This window comes from Dromaius novaehollandiae, chromosome 2 (genome assembly GCF_036370855.1).
Source record: "Dromaius novaehollandiae isolate bDroNov1 chromosome 2, bDroNov1.hap1, whole genome shotgun sequence".
Classification (NCBI taxonomy): domain Eukaryota; kingdom Metazoa; phylum Chordata; class Aves; order Casuariiformes; family Dromaiidae; genus Dromaius; species Dromaius novaehollandiae.
Window position 1 is genome coordinate 127,888,639 of NC_088099.1, and position 12,762 is coordinate 127,901,400.

General features: G+C 39.6%; 1 protein-coding gene across 4 annotated transcripts in view; it reads left to right on the forward strand.

Annotated features, from left to right (window-relative positions):
• Positions 1-42: 42 nt before the first annotated feature.
• The window catches only part of UBE2W (ubiquitin conjugating enzyme E2 W), a 34,814-nt gene continuing 22,094 nt past the window's right edge, over positions 43-12,762 (forward strand). For 2 of the 4 annotated variants that reach the window (XM_064507394.1, XM_064507392.1), the window contains exon 1: positions 618-716. In XM_064507394.1, the coding sequence (XP_064363464.1) occupies positions 633-716 (84 nt within the window). In that variant the 5' untranslated portion in view covers positions 618-632. Of the gene's footprint in view, positions 417-617; positions 717-821; positions 911-12,762 lie in introns of those variants that run through there. The other 2 variants (XM_064507393.1, XM_064507395.1) reach the window with 2 other exon arrangements.

The window sequence follows — 12,762 nt, forward strand, 5'->3', positions numbered from 1 at the left end:
CCCTCTCGCGAACCCCAACGGCCGCCGCCCCCCCCCGCGTGACGCGGCACAGGGCGACGGGGCCGGATTTCCACGGCTCCTTCCTGCAGCGTGCTCGGGCTGGCCGGGGTGGCCCAGGCTGGCTCCCTACGCAGCCTGTCCCCTACAGCCCCCCCTCCGCGGGGAAACCCCGCTCCGCTGCGGCCAGCAGCCGGCAAGGGCAGCCCGCGGCGCCGAGCCCAAGAACAAGGGCCTCGTCGCCGCGGCCGCGAGGCGCTTGCCCTGTCCCCGGCGCATGCGCGGCTGGGCCGCAGGCAGCGCTTCCCACGTGACCGGCGAGGGCGGGGAGGAGACGGGCGCGCGGCGCTGCATCTCTGTGGGTCCGGCCGGCGGCGCAGAGGGGTGGGGGGGGTGGATCCATCATGGCGTCTATGCAGGTGAGGAGCCTGCGGCGGAGCCGGGCAGGAGTGGGGGGAGAGCGCCGGCGCGCCGCGGCAGGGCCAGGGCCCGGGCAGCGGCGTCGTGGGGCTGGGGGGAACCGCTCCCGGGGCGGGAGGGAGGCCGGGGGGAGCGGGGCCGTCGGGGCGGGGTGCGCCCCCGCTGGGGCAGCGGCTGAGGGGGCGGTGGCGGTGAGGCTCTGGGGCGCGCTCGGGATGGGGGGCGTCGCCTGCCGCTCGGCGGGGCTGGGCTGCGGGGGAAGTAGGGCAGAGCTGGGTGCCGGCGGCGGGATGGAGCTGGTAGCCGCAGAGGGAGGCTGTGAAGGGCGAGGCCGGGCCCGGCTGTGGCGAGGGGAAGGGAGGAGGGAGCAGCGGGTGAAGGAGGGCGGACGGGGCAGGGCCGCTCGGCGAGGGAGGAGGCGGGAAGGGTAGAGAGCCCGTGGGGAAAGGACGGGGCGCCTGCGGGCGGCGAGGGCGACTCGCCCTGATGAGAGGTCCGGTAGCGATGCAGCCCCCGGGGGGGGGGGGGGTTGGAGGCGAGGGGAGGGCGAGGAGAGCCGTCGCCCAGGCGGGATCTCGGGGCGCCGGGGCGTTGTTTGCTCCTGGGGAGGTGGCGGTTCCCCGTCTCTGGCGGCCAGGTCGCCCGACGCGGCGGGGTGGCCTCCCCGGTCCATCGTGAGGACGGCGTTGAAGGATGTGGCCAGCAGCTTCACCTTCCCAGAGTTACTGAGGTTACGGCTCTGCTAATTCTCCTCGAGCACAGGGTGGTTGCAAGAGACACGTTTTATCTCAAGCAGCGTGCGAGTGTTGTCTGTGAGGTCCCCTCTCTCTTTCTCTCCCTCTCCCTCTCTCTGTAAAATGAGATTGTAGTATGGTTTCAGTCCTGTGGACAGCTAATGTCCGGTTTGGCGTGGTTGGATGGGGTTGCTGTAGGTAGGTACGGTAGCATGAAACATCCTGCTGTTCGACAGGTATTTCCACCTGAATTATTTATTTATACCTTCTCCGAAGGTGTTTTTAAATAGTAACTGTAGAAATTGCTCTGAAAGAATGGATCGCTTTCACTGTGTTGTTCTGAATGGGCGGTGATTTATTCTGTGACACGCCTAGGACGCGGGCAGGACAAAAGATCAGTTGGTTTTGTGGCCATGGCCCCTGTTTGTGCTTATTTCACCTGTAATTGAGTTGGGGTGTTTTGCTAAATTTTATAATTTTCGATGTTGTATTTGGATCTGGGTGATCTAATACTTCTGCTTTCCTCCTCAAGCAGCTGCTTTTTTTGTCTCTCTCTCTCTCTCTCTCTCTCTCTCTCTCTCTCTCTCTCTCTCTCTCTCTCTCTCTTCTTTTTTTTCATTTTGGTCCAGTATAATTTACATTGGTTTTGTTACTACTAATGGAACAGCACAAAAGGAGTGTACAAAATGAATCAAATTAAATAGATTTGTACCCCGATTAGCCTGGGATCAATGCTGGATTTAGCATTGATAATGAGAAGTAAAATGTTAGAACATTGAACCTTACTGGGTAAAAATTTGCTGATGAAGTTTGGAAGAATAAAAAAGCATTGTATGTCTTTTTGAGTTATTAAAATGAAATGGGATCAAGAACATACTGTACAGAACATTCTTGATTTAGTAGCAGTTTAGATAAGATAGAGCTGATGAAGACAGGTTAGTCTATCTGGCAAATGTATTTTGTAGTTTTTTTTTTTTTTTTAGTGTTCAAACTTTAACAAGCAAAGCTGCAAAACAGAAGCAATAATTTATTAAGCAAAGTCTTGTTTAGAACTGTGTAAAAATCCTGGAGAAATGACCGTTTAAACTTTAAGGAGACACTCCCTGGGACTCTGTAAACCTGTGCTGTGCTGCTATCTCTGGCCTATTAAATGACCTTGTACGGCTTGCCTCACAGTCGTTCCTGCTGCTCCCATTGTAAAAAGGAAATGGTGATTACAAATTAAATAAGGTTGTTTAAAATATGTGAATGATAAATGCCGTCTGAAAGGCAAATAATAATAATGTGTTGAGGTAGTACTCTTTTCCTGAAAACACGGCAGTGGTAAGTCTAGTATTGTAATTGCTTTCATTTTAGAAATACTGGCTGCAAGATTTCTGTGGTTTTTTTTTTAATGATGTTTTGTGGTGTTTTGATGAGAGATTCAAGGAAAATTATGGAGTCTGTTGTTGTTTGTATCTTTACAATCATATAACCTTCTGACAGAATTCTTGTTCCCATTATCCTAAAGATGAGCAATAGAATGGGAAGTATGGCTTTGTAGAGGTTTTCTTAAACTGTTTAAATAGCTAGTCTGATACCTTCAAGTGATACTTATATAAATAAAATAATTTAAAAATTCAGCCTGTATCTGGAGAGTTAATGAACCTGACATCAAGAAACGAGTTGAGAAATTGAAAGGATTATTACAATTAAATAAGTTGACATATCACACTAACATCATTCACTGTTATTTTACTGGAGGTCCAACATTTGTTTAAAAAAATCAATGACTCAAAAGTTTAATTTAAAGTGTGAAAGTTAACAACACTAATAATTTGGAAAAAATCACTTGTATGTGACCTTTGACAATAGCCTGGTCCAAGACTTAAAGATAATAAATATCATAATTTTAATCTTAAAATTTTAATTCTAAAATATTAAATGTTAGGCTGAGTGGACAAATGCTAGTTATCTAGTATTTTTGTAGGGCAGCTTTTCCCAAGAAATTTGCTGATACTGATCCTTAAGCACCCTGAAATTTGTGGTTAAAGCAGGATAGATAAATGTTTTGGTAGCTATAAATATACTGATTTTTCTCTTTAAAAATGATACATCGATACACAAATTTTAAATCACTTTTTGAAGTGCTGTAATTTTGTACAGAATTGTATGTGTCCTAGGTTAATTATATTCTTGTACAGACCCACTGAAATTTCTTTGATTAACTTAAAGTTTGAGTTTAGCCAATTTTGATCAGGCTGCAAGGAAAGTTTTGAAACTGTATCAAATTACCTCCTTTTGCTATGGGCAATGAATGTCCACTTCAACAACTACTGCAGTTCAGTTGATGCATAATGACTTGTAAAGCCTGGGTTTTTGAGCAGAACATGCAGAATTTAAATTTATTGTGATCTTCATCTGCATTAATGTTCCTTAATGGTAGTTTTCTGTGACTTTTTTCTTTTCTTTTTTTTTTTTTTTCCTTCCCTCCAGAAAAATAGAAGCTGGTGTTGGTGAGATCTTGAGTTTTGTTTTCTAACCCACTGCATTGTCTAAAGTGTTGGCTAGTTCATCACTGGCTTGATTTAAATTTGGTTTACCTGATTTTAATCAATTGCTATTTTTTTTCTTTTAACAAAAATCTTGATGGAAAATCATATTTTTAAAGATTATTTACAGAAAAAAAGGGCAAGCTTGTGCAACTACTTCATGAAAAACAGTAGTAGTTTTGGAAAATTGTGAGTGGTGTATAGAATGTATTTGCTTAAGAAAATTTGGAATAGCACTTGTAGTCTTAAACCTTAAAGCTCTAGATAACATAAAAATGTACCGAGAGCATAACGTAAAGCAGTTTTTCTTGAGGTTTTAGTGGCTTGTATAAATCTTCCCCATCCCCTACCCTGCTGCCTAAAAAGGTTGGGATGAAACTTGTGGGAAGTTTCTGTATTGCTAGTGGCTTGTGTTTTGTGATAAATTTCTGGGCAATATCTAACTGTAACATGAATTCTGCATTGCCATCTAGCACGTGAGTTTTTATTTTATTAAGTGCCTTTCTGGACAGATATTTTGCAGGAAAAAATCAAATCTTACTGTTGGAACAAACTTTTAAAGTAGTATGTTTTATTTTGATGTGTGCATGTATTTTGATGGTGGCCTACGTAACAGGCAGTTTTCAAGGGCGAAAATAAAGTCCTAATCAAACGCATGGTGAAGGCTAACATTCTGCACTCTCTATTAAAGCTTTTTGTGTCATTAATTACATTAGCTCTGTATTTAATCAGGTTTGAATATCTTCTTGTACAAACCTCATGTGCCTAATTTACATGAAAAGAACAGAAGATATTCCGGTGATAAAATGCACCCTTAAAACTGTTTTCATAGACATGTTTGTGTTCAAAAATGTCAGTTTGGGATTCAGGTTTTCAAGGAACCTGGTATTAAAAGTGCAAGGAGGGGAAAGGTAGGATAGTAGTAATTAAAAAGTCAGCATTATGGATAAAGTGCATGTTTCAAGCTGAAGACATGAACAGTTGATATCTGGGGGTTTAGGGAAAGATGTTAATTCAGAATATGACACTTTGTATAGAAAAAATGTATTTTTTTCCTGTATTTTCAGCTGAGCTTCCTTGTTTTTATTCTTTACCTGCTCTTACATTCTCAAAGGAAGTTCTGTGTTTCCAGCTGCTCTCAGAACAACTGTTTATTGCTTAATATTTTTTCAGTATTTGCGACACTTTTATTTAGTCATTTGGAAATCATTTCCTCTTTACTGAATTGACTGCTTTGTCCAGAAAAGTTCTAAACTATTTTTAATGTAACTTAAAAAAAGATCTTCAGCAAATAAAAAAATTTCAGTGATGTGTTGCACATGTATAGCCTGCTATTAGGGGGTCATAAGACAGGAAGTTTTGTTATTTCAAATGGAATATTAGAAACAGTATCTTTAAAAAAAAAAAAAAAAGTAGTTAGTTTTTTACAACCAATTCTGGGATATAAACACAATGAAGTTTTTGGTAGGTATAAACTACTTGAGATATTTAGTGATGCCATTGGTGAAAGACTACTGAAGATGAAAACTTTAATCATTCATTAAACTCAAAAATGCAAATACCATGAGTGAGACCAGGGTGAGTGGAAAGTAAAAGTATTTCCCCTGTCCACTAAGTGGTTTAGTCCTTTATGTAACCTTCAGTTATCTGTCTGTAGTGATATGTAGTACGTTAGTTTTGGCCTATAGCCATGCTACAGTAAAATAAGATAAATACAAAATTTATTCATGCTTTACCAAGATAGTTTTAAAAAGCCAATTAAAAAAGCAAGATTAAAGTGAATTGAAAATCAAATGCAGTTTAAAATTTGTAGCCTGTAAGTCAGTAAAGATAAATAAAATAAAAATTGCGGTTTTGGCCCTAAGGAGTCTCACTTGTTTGTTTTTTGCATCTGACCACATAAAGCAGGATTGTAGAAAATACTGTGCTGTATAGCAAGTGCATAATTTTTGAGCTAGAATGGAAAAGTTCATTTTAGAAAAAGAAATAGACTTTAGTTTCCATACATGTCCCTGGATATCAGCAAATCTTCCTTATACCTGCACCAGCTACATAACTAGAAAATTGAAAACCTCTCAGTTTGAATGTTGATTTGTATATGATTTAAATGAGGAAAATGAAGGTGGGTGGATATTTATTGTATAGAACGCTGTCATTTCAGTTGATTGTAAATATTTTCTGCTCAGCCTATGATAATATCTTGTTCTTGCTTTTGGGTCGAGCTATTTAAGCTCTGAGAAGGGGAAAAGAGGAAAACAATAGATTTGCCAAAGCCAGGGAATGTTATCTTGTTAAGCTGTAACCTTGGAAAGCTCTGTAGGTTTATAATTAATAAACTAAAGCAGCTTAGCTAGAATAATGTCTAAAACTTGGTAGATTGAGCACTTTCCTTAACTGTTTGCTCAGCCTCTATCAAGTTAAGACTTGCAGACCAGTGGACCTTTGCTACATAATACAGAGTATTCACCAATATAGCCTATACCTACAGGAGATGCGATTAAATTGCCCCAATGATATGAAAGAAATAAGGCACAACTCTAAACTGAACTCCTCCTTTGCTGGTGTGTTCAATAAACACAAATGTGTTAGATATAATAATATCTCTTATGTAGCCTTGGTCTACAATGAAAAGATGAAAAGAAAGCTTTTCAAGTATTTTGCAGGCTCCCATTCTTTTGGGGGGAGGGAAGCAAAGCTCTTTTAATCTGTACTTCGAGACAAAATTTTTGTGCATCTGATGTAGTTTTGAAGTAGCAAAGGACTAATAGAACTGTCCAGCTATGGTTTGGTTGTTTTTTGGTTGTTTTTTTTGAGGGGAGGAGGAGACAATATTACACATTCTTTAAAACTGTTACAATTATGTTAGTTTAAAAAAATAAAAAATAAAATAAAAAGAGCCAATAAACAACCTTTTGTCATGAAGGTCAGGTAACCTGTCTTCTGCCTGTCCTTTTGACAGCTAAAGGTTTGCAAAAGATATTCTAGAATCTGTGCCAGTCCTTGCATACTTTTTTCTCTGAAGTGACCTCTATCACTGGAGTGAAAAGCAGGTTTTAAACTGGGGGAAAGAAGAAAGGGGGGGAAAAAAAACCCAAGCACCACCAGGGTTGATCTGCCTTCCTGGGAGCAGTAGTAATATGTCAGATGAGAAAGGACAGAAATTATTGGTGGTAGGGCAGGAATTGCTGAGACTCCTTATTTTTAGTAATAAAGGATCTCGTGGAGAATACTAACTACTCATCCTTTCATATGCAGTTTTTTTAAAAAAAATAGTTCTGTTTCTCTTTGGATGATTACAAAATCCAAGTCATTTGTCATCTTTTTATTCAGCTTATTTAAAAATACTGCTTGATCAGCCTCAGGAAAAATTCCTGTATATATGTTAATAAGTACTGTTACTAATAGTAGAGTATAGTAAACATTGTTTCTAAAAGTCTGCTGGAATAAGATCCTCCAAGGAATTTTATGCTACATGTTTACATAGATTTATTTATTCCTTCTTGATTAGAAGTTGGTGACCAATAAGGTGACAGGACAAGGAAACTGTGTGGACTGAGTTTCTGAAGAAAAATCATTTCCCTGCCATATTTAGGGATATAGGCTTGATAACTGTTTAAATCCTTTTGTAGTTTGCTGCTTCTAGCTTTTATCTCTCCCTTCCAAAAGGCTTTTTGTTAGAATACAATGTTATGTCTTGGTATCGGCTTCTAGAATGTTCTTTGTAAAATTAGGATTTGCTTTAAATTCGCAGATTTGATGTCAGAAATGAGATTATCTGGAAAAAAACCTTTACAGATGGTGGTCTAGAATGTACAGGGTTTTTTGTGTGCACCATTGTCAATGATTGCTGTTTAATTATAGCGTAGTTCTGATTTTAGGTCGACCTTGTCTCTTAGTGAGTTTTAAGTCAGTCATATCATTGCCTTTGGAAGACAATGATATAAAATCATTATCCTGAACGTTGTCATCTCTGTTGCTTTGACCTTCCAGTCAAATATAGAGAAATTCACAGCTTGCGGTATTTCTCTTTGTTTTAGATTATCTTGCAGAATGCAGAGATAGTATCCCGTTTTGCGGACCGGGAGACCAACAAACATTTACCCCGTCTGTCTGTCCTGTGCCCCCCTCCCCCCACAAAACCCCAAACAGAATCTAATGAAATTTCAAATATCTTAAAAGAACAAAAGATTGGTGGAAACTTCTTTTAAGTAGCTCATTAAGAGAGTCATGTGCTGCCTTTATGTCCCCTTATAAAGAGAGAAACATACAAAGTGCCTGACATTCAGGACTTGAACTAGGGACTGGTCTGGGAAAATAACATTGTAGAACTAGGTTGCCAGATGTTAACATGTTTTATTAGAAATGAGAAGGAAGAGACTAATCTGCTTCTGCAGTCTGAGTACTGATTGAAAACCTGATATTCAGCCAAAAATAGATAAAATTGAAAAACGATTCTTCAAATTCAAATCCTGGTATTAATTTTCCTGGCCGTAGTATTTTGTGAAACAGTTTTGTTACATGTTCTGCTGAAGCTTTAGTTCGGCACATACACTCATTTTATCCTTCTTCCTCTCCTCATTTCTTCCTCTGGCCCTTGGTTAAAACTTACTATGAGAACTATTAACTTCGTTATGAAAAATTTTCCCAGGATCATGATAGTCAAGTATCTGGATAGCTTATGAGATTCGGAGTTTGTTCCAAATGGTTTCACCTTAATAATAGGATATACTCTACGGCGGCTTTCTTGAATGTCCTGATTATTCATTAGCAAACAAAGGACTTTTCACCTTGTAGGAGTATCTTTTTCATCTTTTCTGTAGATTATATAGTAAAACGGGCTGTAGTAGGTAAAATTTTCTTAAATGTCACCATCTTTCATCTGTACCTTGTTTCTCTTTATTCTATTTGAAAGCTTTTTGGCATTTGAAGTTAGGTTTCTAATTAGAGAGTAACATGAAATTGATTCCAGAAGTACTTACACTGTTAAAAATAAGTCTTTCCCGTAGAGGGCTCTTGTTTATAAAGCAGGGCTGTTTGCACAGTGTTTAGAATTTCATATTCTTGCCTTGAGATACTTTTCAGTGAGAAAAGCATGAATGGAAGAACCAAAATACAGAAACTGAAGAGTCCTTACTAGCCATATTCTCTCCGACTGGTAGTTATATGTAGCAGGCTGGTAACAGCTTCGCGTATGAAACAACATGGTTGTGGTGTAACAACACTGTTGTTACACACTGATAACAACTCCTATTCTGGTTCACCATTACTGTTTACCTTGAGGGAGCACTTTAAGAATTCTGTCTTCTGCATGCAAAAAATTCTCCAAATCAGGATGTTTTTTGGGAACAGAAGAATATTATAACTTGAATGGGGGAGGAGGTGACCTGTAACTCATATGTAAAGCATGATTTTTCTGCCAGGATTACTTCATAGGACCGACATTAGTTCTGTGCTAAGATGGAGTTTACTAGGTAAACTAAATCTTCAGCTGTGGGAGAGAATTATCAGTAGTCACTGAGGAAATATTGTTGATTCTTCCTAGGATGCAGCTGCTTTTCTCGTGTAATATAGAAGAGTGGGGCTCTCATGGGATTAATTTTTAACTCCTTTTCATGAGCTGGCTTTTTCTTCGTCTTAGATAACCAGGCAAGATTAAGATTGAGTCTATAATTTGCAGGGGTTTAGAAGGATTGGCTACTCTTTTCTTAGGGCATCTCAACAAGGAAAAGGGAATTCTGGTGTGTGGAAATGGAAAGTTTTTAAGAAAGTTCAAAGGTAGATGCCTTGGACACCCATGTTTCCTAGTTTGTAATATTTCAAAGCTGCTGTTCCTTCTTTTACATTCTTCATTTCATCATGAAACTCTGTAATTGAGCATGGCTAGTTGAGTCTCTGCTGCTCCAGGTGAAATGGCCACCACATTCCAGCTTTTAATCACCCATTATAGCTTGTCCTGGTGGTAAAAGAAGGTGTAGATATGAAATATTTGCTTCAGCAGAAATAAAAGGAAGCTGTTTACCGATTTTTCCACATATGTTTTCTGCTCTGCTGGCAGAGAGAAATGTTTTTTTCTCCCTACTGTATCATACCAAACTCTTGGCTCACTGTCCCTAATACATCCTGTCTTGTACTGAATCTCCTTTTGGGTCAACCAGCTCAGCTTTTCTGTCTTTTCTTAAACTTCTAAGCCTTCTTAAGGGTTGTTCACAGGTGAGGTTATTTATTTAAGATAGCTCATCATTTAGTTTTCAGCTTACCTGTTTAGAACTTTGCACACCTCATGCAACACTTCTTGAAACACCAGAAATGGAATGCTGAAGAACTGCAAGATCAGGCACTTGAACGTATGTGTTGAGCTTTCTTCAGTTTGGTGTTTCTTTTTTTTTTTTTTTTTTTTAATTCATTTACCTTTATAAAGTTTATATACTCAGCTCTGAGGAAATAATAAACATGGAGTAGGGACACGCTGTTAAACTTGATTGCACTGTGGCAGGTTAACACTTTATGCTCATCAGCAATGCAGTGCACATATGCTTTGCCCGCACCAGTTATGAAATAAAATTCATCAACTAAAACCATACTCATTGACTACCTTAATTGCTTTCAACTGTATGTACATATTCATACTTGTTATTGACCCTTATAATTAAGGGTGCCTTGCATTTTCATTGTAAGCACGTTTTTGTTTGCATATAGTTTTATTAAACTTTAACTCTGTCTAGGCTCCAGTTTTCCAAGGGAGGGGCAGAGCTGTTGTAAGAGTTCTGGCTATGGGCTTAGGACTGGAAATAGACACCTGATATTGTGATACTACTACTTAAGAGAGGTACTTTTCATATACCTACAAAAATTACATAGGTTTTCATGGTGGAGGAGGCAAAATAGTTTTCAATGCAGTGTAGCTTTGTGGGAGCTTGTGGTTGAAAAGTCTGCCTGTCTTTGGATATGATCCTTGTTTGTGGGAGAATCAGAAAAAAAGATCTCTGGTTTGGGGAATGTAATAGTGATAATGTCATACATGCTGTAGGAATGTAGGTTACTCCCACGTGAGATAGCTGATAGGTGACAGAGACATGATTTTGTATCTGTTAATAAATGTTTGTGAGGTATATCTAGTGCAGTGGCATAGTAGTCAAACTTTGATTCTGGGAGATGCATTCTGAAATATGTTATCAACAGCCAAACCTCCTCCTGTATACCTTATGTATACATAAATACACGCTGTATCTTTTTTAATATACTTCTGCCCCATCCAACTATCTGACATGACTATGCTTCTTGCCCTAGAGTGGCATTAGTAAGAGATGGGGGGCTGAGAGCTCAATGAACAGTATTTTGGACTTGTGAGCTCTAGTTTGACCAGTCTTGCACTGTGCATTCACTAGTGATTGTATTCTTAACTGAAAATGTTGGCTAATGAGGAAGTCTCTAATGCTGCAACAGTGAAATGTTTCCAAGTTTCAAGTCTCTTGGAGAGAAAATACTTTGACTTTTGGATTCAAGAAGCCTGGGTGACAAAAGGTATAAATTAAATGATGTGATTTCCTTGACATAGGGAATCCAAAAATCAATAGGGGTTTGTGCTCAAGAGGGAGATCTGTGCAGATTTGATTGTACTGTAGTCTTGCTAGTATTAAAGCAAAGCTAGCACATTGTCAGGCAGGTTAGATGAACATATATCCTGACTACTTTCTGGTGAGGCTCCCTGTAATGCTGCTTCTCTGAATAAATAGTACTTTATGTTCTAAAAGATAGCTGGTCACCAAATAATCTTGCTACTGCCCCCTGAGAGGCAGAGTCTGTCCTGATAATTTACAGATAATTTTGTGAGGAGTTGAGCTACCACAGTTTGAGGAAAGTGTTGCCCTAGCATAACTTTCTCGCTACTCTGACAGAGATTTTTGCTGTAGAAGGATAAATTAAAAACGATAAAGCAAAACTTTCAGAACTAGGTGGATTACCTGTGTTCTTGGGAGCTTTAAGGAAATGTCCCAGGAATTGACACAAGGGAGAACTTAAACCTCTCATGAATTTAGCTGTGGCATTTGAGCTCTTACCACACCTGTTCCAGAGCTGGCAAAGACAGACGTGTGCCAGTTTGGACAAAGAAGAGTGTGGATTTTTGCCTGGCAAAGGTGATAGAAGCTATTGGCTTTGGAGTCGTATTTAACTTGGGAACTGTGGCAGGCAGTGGCTGCCATCTTTTTGATTTACAATGATTTAGTTTGTTGTGAACTCTCTGGGGAGCCAGCAGAAATTTTACTGTGCTGACGCGCTGTTAATTTTGTGTTCTTTGCTGCCCATGCTTTGAGAAGTCTTACAAGCTTGACATTTCAGAAAATCTGTGAAGGGTGACTGAGGGGGTTGCACAAAATCCTACTTGACAGAATTAGCAATAGAATACAAGCAATTACTATGTCAAACACATCAACTACTTGAATAAACTTTCTTTTGGAATAGATGTTTGGATCAGCGTTAAACTGTGTTCTTTGATTTCATCCCTGAATCACTATAGAGGTAGGAGAATAAGTAACCTTGATTTTGAAGACCTCTACGTTTATGAAAATACTTGTGTAAACTACTAGTTGTGTCGCTACTCTATCTTTTGCAGTTGTTATTCCTTTATTTGGAGGACTGTGGTGTTAACCAGTCTTGGTTTCTGATCTCTTTATTCTGCTGTTCACTCTTCCTCTTGGTAATGAATGTTGTACTAGATTGTACTTCTTAATTTTGGTTTGCTTGGACTTTGCATTAAAAGAATGTGTAAACATAAAATCCTTTCTCTCAAAACTGAAAAAAAAGAACAATAGGATTTTCTGTGTAACCTTATTTCATTCCCCGTTTATGTAAATAGCTCCATGATTGTAGTCTGTTTTCTTTCTCCATGATCTTGAGTAAAATGTTGGACTGTAGACTGACAAGCAGGAAGGGAATTTCTATACAGAATCTTATGACAGGTTGAGAGAAATATCAGAAAGATGTTCTTGTGGTCTGAAGAGAACAACACAGCAAGCACAGATCCCAAGAGCTTGTGAACATGTAGAAGATATCTGTTTTAGTGAGCAGTGGAGGTAATTTGG